The 27,022-nt window shown below is 36.8% G+C and overlaps 1 protein-coding gene across 1 annotated transcript; it reads left to right on the top strand.

The window, feature by feature from the left end:
* The first annotated feature begins 920 nt into the window (after nt 1-920).
* LOC114160339 (protein NLRC3-like) lies at nt 921-12,192 on the top strand. Its single transcript, XM_028042894.1, has 12 exons — nt 921-1,046; nt 1,295-1,598; nt 2,259-2,290; nt 2,404-2,637; nt 3,608-5,459; nt 6,450-6,623; nt 7,509-7,676; nt 7,954-8,130; nt 8,375-8,548; nt 8,896-9,069; nt 9,204-9,253; nt 10,690-12,192. Exons 2-12 carry the CDS (start codon nt 1,321-1,323, stop codon nt 11,217-11,219), a joined length of 3,843 nt encoding a protein of 1,280 aa, XP_027898695.1. The 5' UTR covers nt 921-1,046; nt 1,295-1,320; the 3' UTR covers nt 11,220-12,192.
* The last annotated feature ends 14,830 nt before the right edge of the window (nt 12,193-27,022 follow it).

Genomic DNA, 27,022 nt, shown 5'->3' with positions numbered 1-27,022 from the left:
GTAGAACCGAATGAGTAGGAATGTACAGTACACTTCAAAGATGAGCATATCTGACTTTATGTGAGTTATTTTTAGTTATTTTGGGGGTATGTTTTCACATCATACCAAAACTAATACCTTTCCCAATTTTTACAAACTAACTCAAACTCATTCAGATGGGACACAGAGAGTCTGTGAACATTCATATTCAAGTCTTGCCACATATTTACAATGAATTGTGGGGCTTTAATTATGAATCTGATTGCATGAATCGAGGCTTAATTAAGTCAGGATATGTGGAAAATCCCAACTCAATCTGCTATCCCAGTTTTGCGAAACACCCTTCTGATTTTGTTCTGGTTAGCCATCATTTCTGACATGTGTGGGAGACGGTCTATACTGCCATCTTCTGGAGAGAGTGGGCAAGCTAAAATAATGAAAGGAGTTTGGTTCTCTGTACCAGTGGTTTCCACGGGTACATAAGTATATTCATTTCCTTTTTATTTTACACGTGTAATCAAAAGGTCTCAGCACATATAAGCAGGGTTGGAGTGAGGTTAGTCTGTTAATGTTATTTTTAATCCAATATTATGATTAAAGCCTCAACTGTAGTGATATTTGTGTTTGCATCCTTTATTGCATAAGTGCTACATTTTTTAAGTCAGTTTCTGCACGTCTCTGAACACAACAAAACAATAAAAAATGGTGATAGTCTGAAATCTTAAAATGTAGCCTGAGAGACATGAGAAGCCAGAGCAGATATCTTAATATAAGATTTATGCAAGCTTTTTTCTATTGTCCTTATCAACAAACGTTCTGTTAAAATCTGTTGTGGCAGAACAGTTACAGGAATAGTTCTTATTATGAGATGAATTCATGTGGATAGCCTGAAACATCCCCCCCCCCCCCCCACACACACACACAGACACACAGTCTTACAGTTGGGTTTTCACTCTGTGAGTGACTACTTCCTGTCTCCGGAAAAAATAACTGCTCACAGGCTTATAAGACTAAACACGTTATTTGACCCCCAGATTTTCTGCTCTTGCTTACTACATGATGTCAAGGTAAAGTATTTTACCACATGTCTCAAATGATACATTAATGTTAATTATTAACAGCTAAAATAAAACAAGAAGTATGGTAAATGGTTTATCTTCACTTGTAAAACATGAGACGATCAAAGATCAGAAAACAAGACTTCTACTTTCACTTTTAAAGAGCTTGTTTAAGCCCTTTGTAAACCTTGATGAACAGCATGCAAAGTTTCTTTGTTTGGATTGGTTTTTGCTTTAAAATATTTCATACCTGACAGAGTCACTGTGGTGAAGAAATAACATCATGGGGAACAAGTGCTGTGCCACCACGAGGGATAAGGACGTGACAAAAGGCATCCGTAAAACTGATAAAAGGAATGACGACTCTGACAAAGAGAAACAAGGAGACACTTACTCAGCTGCACGGCCATCACATTTAGAGGACGTGAAAGATGAAACGCAAACATTGATGGGAGAGACTTTATCTATTCAAGCAGAACATATTTCTTTTGAGACAAGGGACTCTACTGAGAACTTTATCAGTTTGGCAAATGATGCATCTCATGAAGTTCACAATCCAAGGTAAGCTTTATTATATATTTTTTATCCTGCTAAGGATTATTCAAGGTGCATTTATCATTATACATGCAGGGCAAGGATTTCCAAGTCCAGTTTTTGAGAGCTGCCTACCTACCAAGTACCTACACTCCTTTCCCAACACATCTAAATCAGATGAGCTGCTCATACCATGCCTGCTGCTGGTGAGGGAATTCAGCTATTTGATGTGTGGGAGCAGGAATGCATTTAAAATCTGCAGGATGGTGCCTCTTGAGGACTGGATTTAGACACCCCTGACAAAGGGTGTGACTATACATCCAGCTGTATAACTGAAAAAAATGCACAACATTATAGATTAACAAAACTCAAACTGTTATACAGGATTTTCTAAAAAAGAACAACAACAAAAGAACAATTATTTCAATTTGCTGTTTTATTATGCGCTGCAAGACAGTCACTTGGATTTGATTCAGAGTCGGCTTTGTTCTTTGTCATTTAATTTATTAAAACTACTGAATTAGATCGATAGGCAGATCTATATAAAAATAGTATGTTTCTGTCTCATATTTTTATGACTTTTAGGGAACTACCTGCACTTATTTGTTCCACTTAAAGCACTGCAATAAAACTAGCTTGAAGCATCTCTAATTTCTATATAGTTAAGTTGCTCTTGTCTTTTGTCAGCTCATCCAAACTTGTATCAGCTGAGGAGAAAGGTAAGTAGATAAGATGAAAAGTCTAAATACAGTTTCCTAATGTAGAATTACATAAGTATAATTGAGTTGTTGCTATGTTGTGCAATAACCTTTTTTTTTTAAATTAAAACAAGCAACTTGGGTGGACAGTAACATGCCGGAGCTTATTCAGAGTGTAGTTCCAGTGATGACCATAGCTGACCAGATTCTCAAGTTGAAGATAATCCACCAGGAGACGTATGACCAAATCAAAGCCTCCTCTGTGAACCAGGATCGAATGAGAAAACTCTTTAGAGCACTTAATTCTCCAAAGGCAAAAGCAGCTTTCTACGATATCCTTGGAAAAATTCAACCTGAGACTTGTGAAAGTATGTTATGTTTACTTCATGTCTATGTTTTTTTTTATAGTTATGATGTTTGCCAAAGGTAGCTGTTACACTGTCACATATATGACTTCTTTAACATTTTTTTTACAAAAATACATAAACACCATTCCTGGTTTACGCACTGATTCCAATAGCAGCACATGTAAATCCATTCCTAGCTAAGTCAAGCTTCCACAAAGTAAAATGCTTTTATATCTATGTCCCACAAGTTCCCAAAGTTAGGACAGACGTGGCTAAGTGAGCATTGAAATATGCTGCCCTCAGTGATTGAAATGATTTTCCTCAAGACTATAAATTGACACAGCAGGTGACATTAAAAGCACTGCTGAAGGACCGTGAAGAAGTGAGTTTTGTTAAATGCCATTGTTGTTGATAGTCATGTTTTTATTAGCTGTTTTTATTATTTTATGCTTTGATGCCTTTAAAGCTAAAATAATGTAAGTCTATGAATATAAATGGTGATAATCTCTACAATACTTTTTATCTGGTCAAATGAAGGTTATTATTTCTATTATTATGAGAAATCTTGTGCTGTGCACATTGCAACTAATCTCTTGTTATGCTATACAGATGCTTTGCTGGCACAATTAATTACATACGTTGGGATGCTGTACTGACACTCAGTTTAACCCAAGTATTTTTTAATTATGCTAAAAATTTGACCACATGTAGGCACTTTTTAAATGTGCAAACAGGAGAGACCTGGCTTACCTGAACTTTCACCCCAAGATTATCACACAATAGAATACAATGTGCAGTGTATAGTAGGGGCAAAATTTTAGCATAAATACTGTGCAGCTTATAGCGTACTGTGCTCAAAAGGAATGTGCAAGTGTGTAAGTTCATCTGAAAAAATGATCAAAATGTACACGAGTAAATAACATGCTTAAAAATAAAGTAATGATACGATGTAAAAATAAAACTTAACATTTTTTCACTGTTTTTCCCACAGCTGAAGATATCATTAAAGACGTCATCAAAAATAACAAAGAATACTTGAGAAAAAAGTGCGCATGGGAGTTGGAAGGCACCGAAAAAGATAATAAAGAAATAAAATTATTGGATCAGATTTATACGGAGCTTCACATTGTTCAAGGAGAAAACGAACATGTCAATAAGCAGCATGAGATTTGGGAGATTGAAGACAAGTATAGAACTCAAGCAACAGAAGGAATTAAGATAAACTGCAACAATATATTTCAAAGCACACCAGAAATGAGAGCTATTAGAACAGTGATGACCAAGGGGATTGCTGGAATCGGTAAAACTGTGTCTGTAAAAAAATTCATTCTTGACTGGGCAGACGGAAAAGCAAATCCAGACCTGGACTTCATCTTCATGATTCCATTCAGGGAGCTTAATTTGGTCAAAGACGATGAGTTCAGCCTTGAGACTCTTGTTAAAGAATTTCATCCTGTACTCAAGAACATAGCAGTTGCTAAAGATTTTGCTAATTACAACGTTTTGTTCATTTTTGATGGCCTTGATGAAAGTCAGCTTAAACTGAACTTTCAAACAACTAAAAGATTGACAGACCCAACAAAGGAATCATCTGTAGACATCCTGGTGACTAATCTCATTAGGGAACATCTTCTGCCCTCTGCGCTTGTCTGGATAACTTCAAGACCAGGAGCTGTTCAGCGCATCCCCAAAGAATATGTCTATCAATGGACAGAAGTCAGAGGTTTCGATGATCCACAGAAAATACAGTACTTCAGGAATAGAGTTCAGAACACAATGGTCGCTGAAAAAATAATTGATCATATTAAGAACTCACGGAGCTTATTTATCATGTGTCACATACCCATCTTCTGTTGGATTGCCTCAAAGGTTTTTGAGTACTTGCTTTTAAAAATGGAAAGCAGTCGGGAGAAAACCACTAAGATACCCACAACTCTTATTGAAATGTACACACACTTCTTTTGTATTCAGATAAGGATCGCTGTTGAGAAATACGACAAGGAAAACGAGTTAGAGATCACTGAAATCTTCAGATTGAATGAAGATTTCATCTTCAAACTGGGCAGAATGGCATTTGAAAAACTAAACAAAGGGGAAATTATATTCAGCAGTGATGATCTAAAAAGTTATGGCATTGACACGAAGAAAGCTGGAGTCGACTGTGGGTTGTGTACCACAATATTCAAAGAAGAGAGCATCTTTCACTCAAAGAAGCTTTACTGCTTTGTGCATTTGACAATTCAGGAGTACTTTGCTGCTCTCTTTGTGTACAGGAGTTTTGCAAGTAAAACAATTGACTCTCAAAGCCTCAGAGATTTCCTTCTGATAGGATCTGAGGACGAGCTGAAGACAATCTTGGATGTTCACCCAGTTGATCTCCCTTTGGATGAGCTAATGGAAATTGCGATAGCTAATTCAACTTCGAGAAAGACAGGAGAACTGGACATGTTTCTTAGGTTCCTCATTGGCATGTCCTTAGAGTCGACACAAAAACAGCTTCAAGGGCTCATTCAGCAAACAGAGGACCACTCTGAAGTTGTTGAGAATATCAGGACAAGTATAACAGAAATTGATCTTTTGGACTGCTCTCCAGACAGGTGTTTGAACCTTGTTCACTGTATGACTGAACTGAAAGATGATTCCCTGTACGACAGCGTGAGACAGTTTCTGAATCCAAATCAGTACCCAGAAACACAGCTCACCCCTGTTCAGTGTTCAGCTTTGGCTGACTTAATGCTAATGTCAGCTACACCTATTGAGGAATTTGATCTGGCGAAATACACAACAAAAGTAAAGGGCATTTTCAGGATTGTCCCAGCTGTGAGAAACTGTAGAAAGGCCAGGTGAGTTATCTTTTGGTTTTTGGTTAGTGATACTATTAATTGCTTTGTAATATTACAGTGTGGGTTTGCTGAGTCTCTTAGAGGTTTCAGTTAAAAAAGGACTACAGTGATCAGAATCATCTATATTGGTCAAGATTGTGAGCAAAAAAAGGAACTTGACTTTTGTTTCACACACTCACAGGGTAAAAACTAACAAGTGTGCATATGTAAACTTCAGAGCAAATTAATTAAATGATAGAAGAACTATGTGTTTCAGCCAGTAATAACTTAATTAGCTCAATAAGATTATTAATAAAAATTTTAGATTTAAATCTGTCACCACAAAACTTAAATAACTAAATAAATAAATAAACATTGTACCTGTGCGAGTTGGTATAATCAACCAAAACTGGTTAATACAGCAGTATATCATGTTGGACTTTATTATATACTGTATTTAAACAAAAGATGCATGGGTAACAAATTATAGCTCTTCTAGAATAGGTTTTTAAGGCAGTGTCCTGAAACTCTAGTCCTCAAGGGCAGGTGTCCTGCAACCTTTAGATGTCTTTATGTGTCAGCCCACTTGGCTCAACTATGAACTCATTAGCAGATCTCTGTAGAGCTTGACTGCATGCTAAGGCAGTTTCACCATTTAATTCAAGTGGACAAGTCTAAAAGTTGCAGGAATCAAGAACTGCAGTTAGAGACTGCTGTTTTAAAGGTAAATCATAAAAAAAGTACAATTTTAATTTACTCTCTTGGGTAATCATGGAACCACATGCCAGTTTTACTCATGCAAACCAACAAAGAGCATCAGAAACAAATGTTTACTCAAAGCTTGAAGTCATAACAGGGGACCAAGGACTAGGTCTCTCAGATGAGCAGATTCTTTAAGGTAGTGATCAACTATAACCACTTCATAGAACCCCATGTTTCCTTTTAAGTGGCATATTACTTCTTTGTCTGTAAAACATAATTTCACTTTAAAGGCTTGTCTCATTTTTGCAGAATATCAGGTGCAGATCTTGACCTCTGGATTTGTGAAACTATTTCTTCGGCTCTGTGGAGTCCACGCTCTCCACTAACTGAACTACATCTTGTACATAATACTTTTAATGATAAAGGTATTACTGTACTGATTGATGGACTGAAAAACTCTCCATGTAAACTGGAGGCTCTCAGGTCAGTGAAAGTTATATTTTCATTGTTGTTTTTCTTTTTTTTTTACTGATATAGAACAAAGTACAAAAGAAACAAAATTATCACTTGTTTAAATGCATTGTTCTGACTGTTACTATAAAGTAGGTGAGGTGTCAGAGACATCTGATGCATCGTGATAAAGGCTAAATTAGTTGCATTAAAGGTGCCCGAGAAAGAACAACTCAAATAAATTTAATTCAAACCTTAAATTTTGAAGGTAACTTTCCATAACTTATTAGAAATATTGCTAAGGCAAGAAAAAGGTTCAGAAGCTTCAAAAAGGAGATAATTCCACTGTCTGGGTTTTGGCTAAATAACACTTTGCACAAGTTGCTCCCCTAATAGTTGTTAATAATATTGACACTGCAGGAGCCATTATTTTGCCAATAAACCTTCTGTGGAATAGGAGTCGATTATTACAAATGGAAGTGTTTACTGAGTAAATTGTATACTGTTGCCAGTGGTTATGTTTAATTAACTTTTTGAAAAAAAAAATACAAAAACAAAAAAACACTCTACTCTAACTTGAGGATATATTGGGCTACCCTAATATTGTACGTCACTTCACCGAATGAAGAACAAGCATGTTTTAACCAAAAATGCTCCACACACAGGCTTGCACCTCTAAGGATTTCTTTTTCTTTTTTCTAAAAGAGACTTTATTGATATGATGTTTTCTGTCTGCTTATGCAGCATGATATATCAAAACAAATGAGGAGCAGTCTTAGGAGTCTAAGGCTTTTATGGCTGTTATCACCTTGTTTTTGTGTAGAAGGCGCCAGTTAAATAATGAATAGTTCAAATTGATCCAAACATATTGTGTTTATTCAACAGATTTGTCTTAGTTTTGCTCATTGTGTTGTGCAGTCTTTCAGGAAACGGACACTCAATGTCAGTGGCAGAAGAGTTGTCCTCGGCTGTAACATCAGTAATCTCCAACATAAGAGAACTGGAACTGAGTGAAAACGTGCTGGGAAAATCACTACTGCCGGTGATCTCTGAGGCGCTTCAGTGCCAGAAATTGGAGAAGCTCAGGTCAGTGTTGAAAATGTGTTTTACTGGACATAGTTCCCTATGAATTTCTCCATATGGTAAAAAACCAGATTTATCCTTTGTAGACTGATGTCTTCAAAGCTTTACTATTGCAAGTAATGTTCATGCTGCATCAAAATTACTTAAATTTTATCATCCACTATATAATTATCTTAGAAACACAGTATTTAACTTCTTTTTTTCAGTTATAGAAATTAACCTATCATGTTGGTATCACCTGTCTGTACATTAAATCATCACTTTTATTTTCCATTTCAAGGCTAAGGCTGAACAGAAATGAGATTAGAAAAATCTGCAATGAGATAGGGAAGGCATTCACAACCGACTCGACAAATCTGAGAGAACTAGAACTGAATTACCTCAATTTTGCCGACTCAGAACTTGAGATCCTATCATCGTCATTGATGAGCACAAGCTGTGCACTGGAGACCCTGAGGTAATATCAAAAATAAACTGCATGCTTTTCTTTACTCTAGCACACAGGTGAAAGACAGATTCTCTCCAGCAACTGTGGGATCTACTGAAAAGCGTACTTCTTACCACAACATACAGTCTCAATTTCAACATTATTGATGTTTGCAATGTTATAAATTAGTCAGTGAATTGCAAAACAGTGCATTGTTTCTCCTTTTAAATGTTTTAATGACTACTCAGTTTGATGAGATTTACTTTTTATTCAGCCTCAGTCACAACAAGTTTACTGCGAGAGGTTGTGAGACCCTGGCTTTGGCACTCAGTTCCAGACCTACACCTTTAAGAGAGCTGGACTTGAGCTACAATGACCTGCATGATTCTGGAGTAGAGAAACTCTGTAGCGCACTGACAAGTTCACATTGTGGTTTAGAGACATTAAGGTTAGTCTACAACACAGGTGTCAAACTCCAGTTCTCGAGGGCCACTGCCCTGCAACTTTTAGATGTGCCTCTGCTGCACCACACCTGAATAGAATAATTAGGTCAGTAGCAAGGTTCTGGAGAACTGATCTACACAAGGAGGAGGTAATTAAGCCATTTCAATCCAGTGTTTTATACTTGTGGCACATCTAAAAACTGCAGGACAGTGGCTGTTGAGGACTGGAGTTTGACACCCCTGGTCTACAAAATGCTGTTTCTCAATGCTATCATTTTAAAACACAAAGGATGATAGACATGGTCGATCTGAGATTATGTTTTCTGAAATGTCAGCTGGTTGATTTCTCCAGGCTGTCTTTCTGTAAAGTGACAGAAGATGGATGTTCCTCCCTGGCAAAGGTTCTGATGTCCGACTACTGCAACCTCAGGGAGTTGGACCTAAGCTTTAATCACCTGACAAATCAAGGAATCAAAACCCTGACTGAGAAACAAAGAGATTCACACTGCAGTCTAGAAAATCTTAAGTAAGAGCTCACTTGAGTCTGAACTTATTATTTCAGCATTAAGATGCAAGATTGAGTTTGGCTTTTTTTGGTACATGCATCTTTTATGTGATAATTGTATATTTTATTTTTTTTACTCTATTCCCTGCCATCAGTGTGGACCATAATGAAGAATGCTGGGTTAACCATAAACTACTGCGAAGATGTAAGTATATAGCTTTTTATTATAGACATTTGTTTATCTTCCACTTAGCAGTTTCCAATATTATAAGCAGCAGCTTATAATACCTTCAAACCTTCAAGAGCTTTGAAGGTTTGCCTCCTTATCAGTGTGTTGATAAGGAGACAACACACTGATAAGGCCTGAACGCCTTAGATTACAAAATTGGTTTCTGTTTTGCTCAGTCTAAGTGACCCACATTATTGTAGGTGCTGTTGCTTTTCTGTCATTTCAAACCAATCTGCCCATTCTGCTCTGACACTAAAAAGGCATTTTCATAAAAATAACTTCTGCTCTGTGGATATTTTCTCCTTCTCAGCTCATTGTCTGTAAATCCAATTTATGGTTTGTGTGAAAACCTAGTTGATCTTTTATAATACTCTGACCAGCCTCATCTTAAAAGAGCATCAGTCAAGACATTTACACATGTAAATGTATTTAGTTGCTGCATTACTACATAATTATTTGACTCCAAATATTTATTTTTAAATAAATTGAAGTAAATAATCGTTTACTTTTCCAGGTCGCCAGGTTCTGGCACCTTTATTTTGGAGGTCTTAAGCTAAATACTTAGGAGCCCCTTTGACATGTTCAGATATGTTCCACGGCACTTGAATGTGTCTGCTTTGGTTTGACAGCCTGAAAGCAATCTGTCTTGGAAACATTAGAGAAACACCTTTTAACATGGCAACAAAAACAGTCTTCTCAAAAACAAAACAACAACAAAAACAATCTTCTCAAAAACAACAACAACAACAACAAAAACAATTACTTCTCAACAGTTTGCTTACTGAGAAAAACACATTTGATCTACATTACTAGTCATTTTTGGTCCTGCAGCTTGAATGTGGCTTAAAACCTTTTTAAACCACATTTTACGTTACATTTCACTGTGACTTTGCTGACCCCGCCCAAAATTGCTCTTAATAAATTTGCCTGTTTATGGTCCCCCCCAATAATGAGATGGGATTTACTCCCTTGACTGCAGACAGCTAATAACAGCTTTCTGGAATTATCTGAAAGTTTTCTTTCAGATGAAATCTTTACTCGTTGGTATCCTGCTCATTAAAAGTTGTGGTTTCATGGATTGAGAAAATATCTGGACTACAAACTTCAATATAATTTTGCACAAATGCCTGAAATGTCCAGTTTATACAGCATCACAGACATCCACTAAAGAGTTTTGCAAGTGTGTGTTGGACCATTTTATTGAGTTTTTCTATATGTTAAAATCTCAGTGCGCTGATGCTAAACTTGTTTACATGTAAGGCAGGCAACTGGGATGGGATTACTTGGACAAATTTTAGTTCTGCGTGTAAATTAGCGTTGCTAGACTTGACTACTTCGATTAGTCAGGATGATATTACCAGATTTTAAATGTGATGTTCAAGAATTAATTATGTTTATAATGTTCTTTATAGATGCCTGTGATCTGACGCTGGATGAAAACACTGCAGGGGGAAGAATCACTTTGACGAAAGACAATAAACAAGCACATTTTGATCAAGAGAAGCAACATTATCCTAATCATCCAGACAGATTTGATTTGCAACAGGTTCTTTGTAAAGAGGGTCTGACAGAGCGCCATTACTGGGAGGTTGAGTTTCACAGTTTGGCAGACGGTGAGGTGGGAGTGGCATACAAAAGTATCGCCCGGAGTGGAGACATTAGTAGTGAGTTTTCTTTAGGAAGGAATGAGAAATCTTGGTCCTGGTCCACAGATGGAACTTTTTGGCACAATGATTCCACTGAATGGATTTTGACTGAGTTTAAAACACGGAACCTTGGAGTGTATTTGGACTGGCCAGCAGGTATTTTGTCCTTCTTTGAAGTGTCTCCAGATGAATTGACTCACCTGCACACAGTACGCACAACTTTTACTGAACCACTCTATCCTGGGTTTTATTTAAGTCATGGATCAATGTACATTAAAGAAATAGAAATGGAGTAAAGAATGGACATTTGACTAAATAAGGTTGCTGTGAGGCATAGACAATGCATGAAACAGCGTAGCACAAGAATGCTTTTATTCAGTTTCTATAAAGGGAAAGTTTTTCTGCTTTGCCCCAAAGCCTCATCTTTCTAAATATTGTGTGCTGTTTAAACACATTTCCATGTATTAATATTTAATTTGTTGAAATGTGCTGAGCTAAGATGACCCTGACTGTGCTCAGTGCATTGTGTGTACAAGGTTAATAAATAATAACAAATTCATGTTGTGGGTTTAAACTGCCTCCTTAAGTCTGTTACGCCTCAATGCAAAATTTGATTGCGGTCATTTTACTTCTTTACTTTTCATTTTTTGCTAAAAAATGATTGCTTTTCTTATTTAAATGAACAATTATCTCGCCGTCTCAGGATAAGTTTCTTTTTTTCCACTGTCATAGCAGTTTCATTGCCTGGGGGAATTGCTTAGTTTTTTCAGCTCACAAAGTGACAAATAGACTCAATTGAGAAAAAAAACTCAGTTTTTCTCATTAATTCAGTTCAATGCATCTGCATCTCTTTGTTGCAGCCTGGTTGATCTTTGTTTTCTCTTTTGCAGTGATGTCTATGGTTGTTCAATTAAGCAGGAAATACTGGTGCACTCATTCAATTCAGAAAAACAGCATCTGTACAAAACCTTAAAATGATAAAATTCTCAAAAGATATTACAGTACCTGCCTTTCATCAGTCTAACATTACAAATTCAAGAATATGATGTATTTGAAAACAAAAAATTGTGATAAGAAAGAATCTAAATGAGTTAATCTCACTTTATTATGAGGTTAGGTCGATTTAATAATAGGAAGACACCAATACACAACTCTGTGCTATAAAGCCCATGGAAAATGTTTCCTGTATACAACAAAGGCTCTTTATACAAACGAGAATTAAGGAGTCCAGCATAGGGATACCGATTAAACCGAACAGACAAAAAAACAGATTTTTAAACCATTGTTACTTTATGACCTCTGAAACAAAGCTTTTTCTCTAAAGCAATTATCATAAAATTACAGATTGTTTTTGTTTATTTCAAAATAACTAAAATATGTATATTTTCTTGATGTTAAGTGCATTGTTTTTTCTTTTGTTTGTTTAATGGTAAAGTTTAAAATAATGTGTTTTTATTATCAGAGGTTTTACAAGGAAAATTACAAAGGGATTTTAAACTTTTGGACTGAGATAATATATGTGGTACAATAACATACCCAAGCTATGTCAGTATCTAAATCCATCGTAGTATATATGCTTGTTCAGTCATTCCTGTTGGAGTTATTTACCTTTTTAAAAAAAAAAATAAAAAAAAATAATCTGTGAAACATATAAACTTGTTTTAGTTGAGAGGAATTTTGTTTTGACATTTTATCTTGTATAGATATATAGATGATGGTAACTTGAGGTCCAAAAATCTTGCATCTCAATTATTTATGAAGTTTAGAAGTTGCAGCATATGTGATGAAATACTGTACAAGTCTTGTGAGATCTGAACCCGCATTTGAAAATCTTCTGTGTTCACTTAACAAAGTCAAACTGACCTTCACAGTTGAGAGAGGAAAAAATAAATGAAATTGGTGAAAATTGAAAAAACTTTAACATGGATCTGACTTTTTCTTTTGCTCTGAGTCTTGAACTCTGGTTTGTGGTCATTTAGTCACTAACATATTTATATTTTTGCACCTTGACATTTTCTCCCATCAATGACAGAAATGACAAAATGAAGGACCAAATTTCTGTCATACCTCGTGGTCTTTTAAGAAGACATTTTGTTTGATCATTTTAAAACAACTTGGCAGGCAGTTAGTAGGTTCATAATGAAATACCGTTATAAAAATAGATCACTCTTAAGGTACAGGCAGTTTGCAGGTTAAACACAGCAATGGGTAAAAGTTTTGTTTTCATAATGGACCACAGTAATGAAAAGAAGTCTTTATTCAATCATTTATATTTTGCTTCCACACAATGACAATTACTAGTAATCTTTCGAAGACACCACAGTTAATAGTTTTTACAGACTTAAGGTTTACTTCTCTGGTCTCTGGCTGGTATAAGAAGCCTCACAAATTATTTATTAGAAGCAGCCTAAAAGTTAAAGTCTGAAGTCAAAAACAATGAAATGGTATCACTATGCAGTTTGGTTTTTATACCCTTGCTACTCTAGCCAGGCAGCAAACTGTGTTAGGCTAGGAAATACCCAGGAGCACATTTTGGATACCCCTGTCTTAAAGGGACAAACAGTCTTTTGTTTGTCAACATTACACAGACTGCATTCATAAATAAATATGTGATACAGAAACCTACTACCATCAGACATTCAGAGAATCTCCCCTGTTCTGTACTGGAATCCATTCATCTACCACTAGAGGGCAATGTTTTAAAGGATATGACATTCCAGCATCCTAAAAGTCTGCTGGTGGTGTGGAAAACTGTAATCAAAGATGCATTTGCTGAATATACACAATCATTTTACAGAATAAGGTAAGCACTAAGATAAACTCTTAACTAATTAGAATCTGAATCTGAGAATCTAAGACATGTTCATAGGCTCCTGTTTGATTTTTGTGATGAAGTGCATTTATCTGTACTTTAGAAGAAGAAAGAAAGCTAACAGGAAGCACTCACTCACACGCACGCACACACACGGCATGAAATATATGGAGCTAAAGCCTTTTAAAAATGACAAGACCAAATCCTTCACGCATGAGTCCCCCCTATTTTTGCATATCATTTATTCATATTCTCATCTTGCTTCTCACCATATGTTTTAAAGGTGAAGGTGTAGAAGTGTTTCAGGGGATTAAAAAGTTAGGGACATGACAACAATAACCAAAGTTCTCCTGAGACTCTGTAGACCTTCAGATTATTCAGTAATAGATTTGGAACTGTCTAGTGTTTAATAATAATAATTATATATATATATATATATATAAATTCACAATTCACAACACATATATATACAATTCACAACACAATTAATTCTCCTAATGATTAGCATCAAACAAAGCAACATGTAATAATAAGTGGTCAAATTGCAATTTGCATGATGCTTTAAAGTCATATTTTCAGTCATGAAATGCTATGAATCCTGTTTTTTTTCTCTTTTTTTGCTTTCAAAAGTGGGCTAAGTGTTTAAATGTTCAAAGCACACAAGCAGAATCATACTGAGAGCTGAAATAGATCATTTTTCCCCAAAAGACTACAGAATATACACATCATAAATAGACCATATAATACTTGGAAAATGATTGCCAAGAAATAAAAGTTGTGACATGTAATGAAGTTTTATTTGTAGTCTATGCAACTGTTGGGATGCAATTTTAAAGCATCTTGTTAGATTAGACCTTGTCCACACTATACTGGACATTTTCTGCACTGCCTGCTGTCCTGTCTCACAGGCAAAACTGAGTTTTTCATACCAAACATGGAAGATTTTTAAACTTTTTTTTTAAATTAATAGACCCACGTCTTGTACACTCTGAAATATTCTAGATCATCAAATATTTTCATGTCAGACAGATATTCTGAATTGACAAATACGTTGTGAGTAACCATGTTCCAGTTTGACTAGTTTGCACGTCCCTCATTGTAGTCAAGAGGTCACTTAGACAGAACCTGTTAACGTGAAATATCCTAAAAGATTTCTACATATCATATCATCTCTGATGTAAAAAAAATTCAAGAATAGGTAACAAAACAAACACTTTCAGTCTGTAAAGTGTTACAAAGGCACGTATTTGCTGTTGTAATGTGGCTTACAACAGCACATTACAGTTGTAAGCCACTTTGCTCATGCACTCAATTACAGCAAAGCAGTTTTTAGGTCTGTTTTGCTTTATCAACTCTTTTTTCCCTTTAAACTTCAAAGGAGGCTCAATAACAGAAACACATAATAGGTGTTTTTCTAGTTTTTATTTTTGTTAATCTTATCTAGCCTAATGTCCTTTAACTGTGCTCTGAATATTCCTTCTGTATTTTTAATGCAGTGAAATTGATGTTATTGCTACCTGCTGGCAGACGGCATGTATTACAGCATTTTGATTGGAACTCAACAGTGTAGATAATTTTTTAATTGTATAAACATCTGTATCAAAACAGTCTTGTTGGTACTTTTTCTTAACTTAGACAAGAAAATATCAATTAAAGATCTAATCTGTTATTTTGCTTCTAGTTCAATGTGGAGCTCAAAGGGAATCGGCATAAACTCTGCTTTTTGAATACAAATATACCTTACGCTAAGTTTTGTTCCCTGAGCTTTTTAAAATACAGTACAGTTAAATTCTTTTCAGATGGAAATTGTAAATACAAGTTATTTATATCTATTTTAAATCTTAATTGCTGCAGGGACTGGGATATGCATATTTACAGAACTTCTTCTCACCCCAGCGTATACATTTTTCACTCTGATGAAACTAATGAATTGTTCTTTTCGCTCCTAAAATACAGTTTGAATCGGTGGTAAGGTGGAAAAGAACAGTGAAAGGTGATCTTTCTTAAGAATGTTAATGCAGCAGTCTTGTTTAACAAGATTAAGCATCAATATTTCAAAAAGCAAGCTTTCAAAAGTAAATGCTGAAAGTAAAAGCCTACATTTTTTAGGCCCCTCGAGCAAACAGACATGGGCCTACATAAGAAAAGAGGGCGGGCTTTCTTTACACCTAATGCACAGTGGAAAAATGCCTCAGTTTCGATGGAAAAAAAAAACCTTTTATGCTCTTTTTATTTACAGATGAATGGATGGAAGAACAATAGTTTATTTCTGGATGTAAAAGTGTCTCATAAGCCCCACTTCAATTCTTCACCACTTCAAAAAAGAAAAAAGTGAGCCATACACATGTGCGCTTCAACATATTTCATTTTGATTCTATCACATGGCAACCGCGTGCACACAGTGCGGCGCGCGGGGAGCGAGCTTGTAGAGTTTGATGCTTCCCTTTCTTTGCCATCATGAATATTTGATTCCACCCAGAAGGTTCCATCCAAGAGGAAAAGCAAGAAACACAGCACGAACAACAACTTCAACACCAGAGATGGTAGCAGCCGCTATAAACATGCAACTAATCATCAACAGCCGCACAGAGGCAAGGCGAACGCCGAGCTTTCTCTTTCTTGTTTATGACAGGGTCACAAAAGGATGCAAAATGAAAGCAGCAACAGAAAAAAAGAAATCCTTTTTTTTTTTTTGAGGGTCACTGACAGAAATACTAAAATGGATGCTTTGAAGTCTTTAAAACGGAACAGAGACCTGTCGTGATTAAATTGTTTAAACATGCACCAACAAAATGGAGACAAATGAAGAGGTGAGAAAAAAGATGAAAGAAAAACACAAATTGCGTGCAGACGGCAAAGACAGAGAGCATAACAGACATTGGCAAATGGAGCTTTAATCGCTAAAGCACAACATGTGGAAATAAACGAGAACACGTGCATAGCAACATGTATGAAAATATCCGTGTTTCTGAAAGACTGAGAATGCGGAGGCACAGGTGCAAGTTTGAGTTAAGTTTCTGCTGTTCCAGTGGGTGAGTCCTTGCTGACTGTGTTTACAGGTTTATTGTCCTTGAAGGAAATAAGCTGAGAAAGCTCCATGGAGTGATTGCAGAGCTGCGGATATGAATGACATAATGGGTTTCGAAGGAGAGTTTAGGAAGTGAGAGGAACCTTTAAAAAAAAAGGGGGAAAAAATGGGAGGGAAAAGATATTACTTTATTAGAAGTCACAGAGATAAATGTATAACTCTTCTTTTTTTTGTTGTTTACTGCTGACATTTATGTTCACCTCTTGAAATGACAGCTGATATAATCAAACGTTGCCAAATAAACAGTTATTTTCTGTGCTTAGCTGTGACAGGCACCTCTGTATCAGACTTATGTAACCAGTGAAAATAGAGGAAGCTATACCAAAGGTGGCTTATTTCTATATTCAAAGTGCTTTACAGGAAAAATGTGAAAATGTCAACAATTAAGCAAATGAAAAGCTTAAATTTAATTGAAGTAAACTCAGTGGAAATTGTTTATTCAAGTTTCATAATAAACCTTTTATTTATATGTATATTTCTTAAGTAGATAGATTTTAAAAAAGACACACAGCACTCCATTTGCTGTGAGTCTTCCTCAGGTAATGAGTTATTTCACCTTGTTGTAATATTAATGCATTGCAGCTTGATGGCCAAAAACAGAATGTAAAATTCAACCAGTTTTCCTTTGAGCACATCAAAATATTGTGCTGTAATAACAACTCAAAGCTTTTTCTGCCAATATGTGATTAAAACTATATTTAGTTAATAATTTACATTTATTTAACCTGCAGGTTGGAGGTTGTTGATAACACTGGGTTACAAAAAAAAAGTTTTTGGAAGTTGTCTGTTTTTTTTTTTTACTGAATTAGGACTATTTTGCACTGCTGAATCCAAAAATGACATCCGTTTTTCTCCATCAGGTCAGGTTTTTATTCTAATTTGATTCAGGGAAATCCAATCTTCTGACTAAATTGGTTACATTTTTATGACATTATCAGTTTATTTCTGTTAACATTTCTCATCCAAAAAAGCTTTTAGGAGAAAAAAAAGTTTTCTAACAAAGGGTATTAATTAAATGTTACAAACTTGGATTTCTGTAAATTGAATAATGAACACTGACAGGGGTTAGTACATGTAAACTGAACATTACGTCTTCATTGTGTAAAATTCTCCATCTCTTTTATGTCCTGAAGGAGTCTCTCCTCCTGCTCATCACTCATTGAGCTCAGATTCTCAGGAAACCGATCCATACGTGAGAACAAGTCATGCATTTCAATGCTCATGTTGCAGCCTTAGCTCAGAAAGTTGACCTGATGGAGCAAAACCAATGTAATTTTTGGATTCAGCACATCAAAATTACCCTAAAACAGCTAACAAACGCCCAAACATTTTTTTTGGACTGCTGACCAGTGTTATAACTGCTCTTAAACTTTCTTTAAAAATCCTAGAAAAGCATGCTGGTCAACTGTTGGAAAAAGGATATTACATACGGCACTAGACTTGACGGCACTAGACTTGACACAATGTGATCCATGTGTTTTGAGGAAACAGTTGTAACCATGACAGGAAACATGGAACTTTACTTATTCCACATTTCAACTGCATCAAAAATATGTTCCAGTGTGCTTTGCCAGGTTGATCTTAATCAGCTGACGGCGTGTTTGCGTGTGTGTGCCAAAGTGTACTTCCTATGGTGTCCTAGTTTTTGCCCAGCACTCTCTGGGGTCAAGTAAGGAGCAAACCTTCCACACTGCTAACAGAAGAATCATACCCACAGGCATGCTCAGAGACATACGTATACGCACAGACAAAACACACGCTTGCACAAAACAAGACTTGTACACAACTATTATAAATTCTGACTGGTCGTGCTGTCAGGATACATCTTCATAGTTGCAATAACAGCAGCAGCATCTTCCACAGATACTGCAAGCAAAATAAAAAAGAACGGCATTTATTCCACTCGTGAAACGATCCATATTTGGTTGTTCCCGAAGTAATGCACAATTCATTGGTCTGAGACGTCTAAGACGTGCCGCAAACATGCCGGACGCACAGTCAGAGGACTACACCGTGTCACATATCATCAGCACGGACAATTCTGCATACGATGACGCAGCCAAAACGGACACCACCACTGGCAGGCATGTTGTTGCCAAACATCTCCACATAGAAAACACACACACACACACACACGCACAATTTAATGCGAGCAAGGAGCAGACATCATGGAACCTGACGTGGGCCGGGGGTTTTCATCTGATTGGCCGTCAAATGCACTCTGGTTGTCTTGACAACGGTTGTCCCTGCAGGACAGTGGCAGCCTGAGCTCTGCATGGAACCAAGCTGTGACACTGACGGGGGAGCTGGAAACTTTTTAAGCCTCCATGAGGATTTCACTACGTGAAATTCACTTAGATTTGCATCCTCAGTCTCCCCCTGCCTTAAATATAGAAGATAATTGCGTGAACTACTGAATCATAAACGCCGTTAGACTTTTGATACTGCAATTTACGTCGCTTTAATAGGACTGCAAATACAACACTTCAAGAGAGATTTATTCACCTTGACCTTTTTCGTGTTTTGTCACATTACAACCACAATGTTGGATGTATTTTATAGGCTTTCTATGTAATGGACCTGAGAGGAGTGTGAGGTCCATCCGTTCTTCTTTTGGGGTGTCTCTCTACCAGCAATGCACACATTAAGACTAAAATTTCCCCCATAATTATTAGTAACTCAGATTCAATGAGAGGTGACGGAAAATGCTTGTAAAGAGCTTCTCAACTGGGTTGGACTCTGGATTTTTGCTGGACAATTAAAGCACATGAAACTATAAGTTTGGAGTTGTTTTCCTACCACAATGCAAACTCCATGCCCCAGTTTTAAGTCTTTTGCAGCGTGTAATTAATTTTCATCCAGGATTGACCTATATTTAGCACTATTTTCTTTCTATCATCTCTTATTAGATTTTCTGTCCCACAAGATGATGCAACAACAACCATGTTTAATCACTGGGATGGTTGATCAGGTTGTTAACAGTGTTAGTCTTTTTTTTTGTTTTGCCAAAGACAACAATTTGTATGTAGGGCAAACATTTTAATCATAACTTTGGTGTCTTCTTAGCAGATCACCTGCTGTGTCTTTTACGTGGCTTCTGTGAAACTACACAAATGAGTTCTTATTACCGCTGGCTCCCTGCAGCTCAGAGAATAAACTTCAAAATAATTCTGACATTTATAAATCAGTGCATTACATTACAGACCTGTAGTCGTATCAACCTTTCAGACCACTCACGCCTTCTGTTTCATGTCTACCCTGCATCCCCAGAATCAGAATCAAACATAGAGAAGCAGCATTCAGTTTTTATGCTCCACTAATCTGGAACAAACTTCAAGAAAAGTGCAGAACAGCCCAAAAAACTGAGTTCGTGTAAATCAAGGTGCCTATTTGGAGCTGCTTTGAACTGGAACTTCAGATTTAAATCACACTGTTCTCCATTGAGCAACAGAAATCCTTTACTTCTCTGATTAATGTTCACCTCACCTACTCTGTCAGATTAGGTGACAATTCATCTCATAGTTGCTGTATAGTTCTTCTGTACTTTTTCCTGATTCTTAAAGAGAGACTGAATAATGTTCCATCAGATATTCCAACATGCAGTTTTAAGACTTAAACCTAGTTTTAACTTTCTCCACATTTTCCTGAACACTCTCTGCACTTTTTAGATTTTCTTTTTTAAAAAAAGGTTGAAACTGTTCATTATTTTCTTTTGCTTCATAATTATGTGCTATTTTTTCAGTTTATGACATTAAGTTATTAAGTTCATTCTAATAGAAAAACAAAGACCTAGAGTTTAAGTTATTCCTTAAAAAAAAGAATGACATAGTGCACATTTGTCAAACTCAAGGCCCGCGGGCCACATGTGGCCCGCTACGTCATTTTATGTGGCCCTCTCCCCCACACCACCGTTTTACAGCCCCATGGGCTCTTTGCACCTGCCGCGCTGACGTCACAACCGCATGCGCAAATGCGGCTCTCTTTTTTCCGCTTTGAGTTACCATGACAGCTAGAAAAGACAAAGTCGTATTTCAGACGCAAATAAAACAATACTATGAACATTGCTGTCTTCCTAATATAATGGGCTTTTAAGTTTTCATGGATTTCCAAACGGTCCTGAATTAAGAAGACGGTGGCTTGTAAATATTCGTCGCTACCAGTTAAAGCTAACGCCGCACAGCAAAGTTTACAGCCTTCACTTCACTCCGGATCAACTTCTTCAGCCTAAAGAAGAAGGTAAAGGAGCCTCCTGTGTTATTTCCATGGAATCACTTCTGTATTCAGCCTGAAAGAGAGTTTATGGGAACAAGAGAACAGACCAGAGCCAGACAGCCGAGCTACTGATCCGCCTGTACTGTACTCACTGCTGTAAACACCGTCCTGCTTCACAAGAAACATGCAAAACTAATAAAGGAAATAACACGGAGACCTTAAGGAACACGGTTATATTTTTCTAAAAGCAACAACTGAACCTGAACAGTCAGCTGAACTAGAACTCCGACACCAGAGCTGCTCTACTGTTAAGCTATGGGCTTGTTGTTCCTCAGGCTTCAGAAGCAAAAAGCCTGAACCGTAAAATCCCCGTTACTTGGTCTCTGACACTAACGACAATAAACGCTCGTAATATACTTGAACATAAGGTAAAAACATTGTCCGTTAGAATGGATGAAAAATGTTTAGATACTTAAATAGCACATTTTTACAAGAAAAATGTCCGAGAATATTGCCTACTAGCATAAGCTAAAGCTAATGTTAGCCACAAAGTTTAAAGAAAGTAAAACTCACCTTCGTATCTGTGAACGTATAACGAGGCGAACATCTTAAAAAATTTTTCCAGCTTACTTGTTGGGGCTTTGGATCGATGTACATCATTAATTGTTACCTTGGACAAGCCCTGCAAACACTGAGTGCAAAGAGCCTTTTTCAATAGATCGGAAACGATTGAGCCGCTTTTCCCCGAACGCGGAAGCTGAGATGCAAAGAACCCATTGATTGACTTAAAATAGGTTTTGAGCACGAATTGACTACAAACTACATCTCCCATAATGCCTTCCGATTCTTACCAGCCAACATTACGGCTTCTTGTCACCTCTGCAGCAGAGTCACCTCAAGCTGATTATTAATTTTCCCAGCGAATAAAACTGAAACACCGACAAGCTAACAAGCTAAAGAGCGAAGTGGAGGACTTTTACCGTCTCCTGCCCCCTGATTTGATGCCACAGCTGCGACTCCATGTTTTGTCCATGTTTGGAAGCATCTATCTGTGCGAACAGATGTTTTCAATAATGAATGTTAACAAGACCAAGACCAGACCGGCGTGTAGGTTTTCGCGCATTACTGACGAAAACCTACACGCCGTTTTGCGATTTCCTCAGCACAAGAACTAAAACCAGACATGGACGAACTGACCAGGGGAAAACATTGGTAAGCACGAACAAACTAAATTTAAATAGAATGAATGTAAAACCAAAACTCAGTATACTGGAATATGCATATAGTTTATTGATTTTGCATGTGTTTTGTTTATTTACAGAACACAATGAGGATGTGTGTGAGTTGGTGATGGGGTGAAGAGGGATCAGCTTTGTGTTCAATTACAGGCAACATCACCTAATTGTTTTGTTCTTATGTGAAATACATGTTCGTTGTGTAAGAAATAACGAAAAAGTTTTTTGAATGAAGTTGAGAGTTAATATCAAAACTTGTTTTTATTCTTTGTCTGCTCATCTGTAAAGCAGACAAAGATTAATTTTCCCAGGGAATAAAACTGAAACATCGACAAGCTAACAAGCTAAAGAGCAAAGTTTAGCTGAGCAGTTTAAAAATACTGAGCATATTTTTAAACTGAGCAGTAATTTTACATCGATGCAAACTCAAATGTAATATTTAAAACTTGAATACATAAAATCAGTTATTTAACAATATGAGGTGTTGTTTAATTTATTTTTAACATTGTATTTTCATACATTTATGCTAGGGTTGCCCAAGTCTAGTTTTCCAGACCTATCACTCTGCAACTTTAGATGCGTTCCTTCTCTAACACACCTGGATCATTGACTCATTCATAGGCCTCTACAGAACTGAGTTGCTGCTAATGAGGGAAGTCAACTTTTTGTCTGGGGTATGTTTTAGCAGGGACACATCTAAAAGTTGCAGTCTGGAGGACTGCTCATGGGCATCCCTGATTTATACCGTCAATGTGGCCCGTTGAGGGTGGCCAATATGCTGAAGTGGCCCTTGGTGAAATTGAGTTTGACACCCCTGACATAGTGTGTTACTTACTTGGTAAGCAATGGAGAGTCAAACCCACAAATGGTGCGTCAGTCCAGCTTTACTGATAAGACGTCTTCTCTGGAAATGTCATATTTCCGCCTCCTCCGAAACAGACACAATAAAGCATTTACTTCTTCTGATGCATTTCAACAAACAAAAGTTGTCTATCCATTAAAAACACTCAAACTGAATACAAATGTGCTTTCACATGTTAATTATTGATGCAGTCTGAATGAATGTTCAAACTAATTGTGTCCTGCAACAGGGGGATAACTAACAGTAATACTAGAAGTAGAACAGGTAACATTATTGATAGTTGTGTTATTGAAGTGTACACTGTGTAATGTTTCTTCTCCATTTCGCTGCAACTTGCCCCATTATAGGTGACTTTGCTGCCTCAGTGTGCGATTCTCCAGCTTGGATAATGAAGCCGCAGGGGAGGAGCATTCAGAGGAGGGTTAAGTCATTTCTCTCTCTCTCTCTCTCTCTCTCTCTCTCCCTTGCTCTCTTTGTTTTACACACACACACACACACACACACACACATTCACGGACAAAATGCGAATACAGTCTGCAATTGATGTTACACCACTTGACTTCTGACCTCAATCGAAACCAGAGAAAAGTACGCAGGCCCTCAGGTGAAGCCCCAACAACAGCCTATAAATAGGGAGGCAATTACAAACTTAAGACCAGGGGGGCATTTCAGAAATGAATAGCTTTGTCTCTCTGTGCATTTCAATACATTTTTATTTAGTCTCATATTGTTTTTTTTCCCCCGCCTGTTGTTCTCATGCTATGAGAGTTTAAGCTGAATTGTTTTCTGCTCTCCCAGTGGTAAAACAGAACTTTGTAAAGTCACATTATGTTTTGGTTGACGTAGCAATACTACTGTATATTATACTGTACTGTACAGTACCGTGCTGTGTTGTGGGATGCTATTCTAAGCTATACAATAAAAAAAGATTTACACAGTGAACAAACTTTGGACATCCCATGCAGAAAGAGTTGCATCATTTTTCCTGTAAGTGTTCACTTAGTGTCTGTGTGTGTCTCCACTCAAAGCAGACACACAGTTCACACAGATTTTCTGAGACCATCCTACTGGTAAGTGCTAATAGCAATAAATTAATTTAAATGATTTAGTATTTTGTCAGCTGATGTGGATAAAGATAAAGATTGTGTCATGTTACCTTCTTAATCACAAAAAATATATGGAAGGTATGTGGATTTTTTTTTCTTTGGTTGTACAATTATTGAAAAAAAATGCATAATAACTGTGTGGTTCTGCTCCAACTTTCAGTATGTGGCAGTTTTTAAGTTACCTTATGTTTCTTTTAGTTCTGCAATTACTCTAATAGTAAAAATAAGTAAGAACTCCACTACCACGTCGCATGTGCGATGAGATTATGGTAATAAGATTTTAAAAACTGAAGAAATGACAAATTTCAGACATGTTTTGTCTTCTGGCAATGAAACATTAACGCATCTTCCTGAGAGAAGCTGTTTTGGGAATTCAGATGGTGCAAAAAATGGTTTAGGTTTGCAAAGACAACAGGAGAGAATAAAACAGACGCTAGTAGTAAGCAGAAAATCATAATAACAGAACCAAAGACTAGATACACAAACCCAACAATTAACTTGGGCTTGGCTGTCAAAGACTTAAGAGTTAACTTGGTCATGAGAAATATGACTCATTAACATCTCAGTTATGTGCTATTGGTATGTAATTTACTGCAAATATTGGGGAAAAAAAAGCAATTTCAAATGTTGCAGTAATCACCCAACATTACTTAATCTATGCAAACACTTTGTATGCACCAATGAAGATTTATTTACCTTACTTACTACATGTAAGTAAGGATGATATGTGAAGTAAATAATTTAGCTTTTTTTTTGTCATTTTGGGTAACTCATGGAGGAATAAAATTTCATCACATGCATAAAAAGACATAGTGACATCTCAAGAGATGCAACAAACCTGCATCCTTATGCAGCAGAATACTTTCAAAAATGGTGGGCATAATGACTGATGCATATTTCATATTTATGACATTACTTGATGTTCCAAGACATTCGCTTCATTACCTCAGATTTAGACCCACTTAAGTTGTATTTTTCAATAAGCCAACACACATGGCAAAATAGAAAGCAGTTTGACAGCAACTGAGCAGGAAAAAGAAAACTTCTCTTATTTTAGTGAAAGCTTGCCACTGACCCTGTCAAATGTTGTATGGCACATGTGGAAGAAGAAGAAAAAAAAAGCACACTCAAAAATGTGCACTCTAACGGAAATAAGGGTTATAATAAGCTATTACTTTGGCCTACTTTTACTAACAACCTATTTTTGACATTTGGCGTGGGGGATCCGTGACAGCCCCCCCGATGCACCACCAGCTCACTGAATCATCATCTCACTGCATCTTCTTCGGTTGCATCTCCCCTCCTTTAGAGCTTTGTAATGTCGGTAGGAGTCAGTGTGAATAACACTGCATCGCATCTTGACATTCACTTACCTTTTTTCTTTCAAGTCTTGGGTCATTTTTCAAGAATCTTTTGGGGGTTTCTGAGTCTAGATTTGTCCTATTGTAAATCCCACACCTGTTCTTGCAAAATCTATCTCCCCATCTGTTCCACCATCTATTCATGTAAAAAAAGATTGTACTGTTTTCTTGTAAAAGCTTTACAAATCTCACGATATCGCAATCATAAGAAACATGGCAAAGCATCAAGCTGAGGCTCTCAAACTTAAGCACGCTGTAGAAAGAGAAAAACATGGCGGTGGTGACATCATCTTCTGGGTTTGGTGGTACTGCTATTGATTGCATGTCTCCCCGGATCGAATGATTAATCAGTTGTGATTTTGTTTACTGATCTATTCAACAAACATCGAATAATATAGTTTTTTTCTTTGCTTGTTCAGATTTTTTTATTTTTTTACTTGTCTAAAATATGCAAAACACCTATTGATTTCGGCTTCAAAAGAATGATGAAAGATTGAAAGTAAGATTGGTCATTGAGCTCTGTGTCTTTTCCTGAAAGTGAAAGTGAAGTGAAATGGAATCACCAATTAAATAACTTGGCATATATGAATCTTTGATTATTTCTCTTTGCACAAGCTCTCTAGATTGTCCAGAGTCGTCTATTGTGCACCTCACATGTATTATATAGGATCTGGTCCAGATAACCAGATGCACTCATTCAAATCTTAAGGTATTTGGACTGAACACCTCTTTATTTTATATTTCAGTTCAAAATCCCGACTTTAACTTTCCGAGCTCAGAGGGGCTTTCATATATGACTGAATTGTTAAAGCCACTACTCCAACTTGAGTCCCCAAGGACCAGTTATAAAACCTCAGAGGATAACCTTTTCAGAGTGCTGCACCTGGTTGTGGAATAAGCTTTATATGTTTTTATGCTGTCCTTGGAGTCCTGACACATATACGCATCAAATGTACTTTTTTTTGAAGATCTTCTTAAACCTTATTGTGACATGTGCGACACAATTTATCCCTCATTTATAAAGAAGGTTTCCAAGCGTGCCATAATGCTGTACTGAATAGAGCCACGAACCTCTGGCTACGTTTACTCAAAGCCGACTTTGGGAAAAAATTCCTAAAAGTCCCTCACTATTCTGCTCACAGCGCACCAGATAAATACTGGTTCTGGTACAGCCTTGTGATCAATGGCCTGTGTGTCATGTCAAATTTATACCCAGAGGGAGCAAAAATGCATGTTTTTAAATTTGTCAAGTGTGAGATTATGCATCTGTGGTAATGAATTTATTTTAGATATTTCTACATGTCTCTACCCTGAGTGCCAAACATTATAAACACATATGTTTAACACATGAAAGGTTTGATATGAATAATATTTGGTTGACATGGAGAATTTCTGGATCTAAGACTACAAATGTAACTCCCTA

Source organism: Xiphophorus couchianus, chromosome 16 (genome assembly GCF_001444195.1).
Source record: "Xiphophorus couchianus chromosome 16, X_couchianus-1.0, whole genome shotgun sequence".
NCBI lineage: Eukaryota > Metazoa > Chordata > Actinopteri > Cyprinodontiformes > Poeciliidae > Xiphophorus > Xiphophorus couchianus.
Note: the sequence above shows the minus strand (reverse complement) of the source record. Positions and strands in the feature narration are given on the sequence as shown.

Coding starts and splice junctions, on each gene's coding strand:
- LOC114160339 (XM_028042894.1), top strand. CDS start 1,321: ATGGGGAACAAGTGCTGTGCCACCACGAGGGATAAGGACGTGACAAAA. Junction 8,131..8,374: donor TGTGCACTGGAGACCCTGAG/GTAATATCAAAA, acceptor CTTTTTATTCAG/CCTCAGTCACAACAAGTTTA. Junction 9,254..10,689: donor CCATAAACTACTGCGAAGAT/GTAAGTATATAG, acceptor TGTTCTTTATAG/ATGCCTGTGATCTGACGCTG.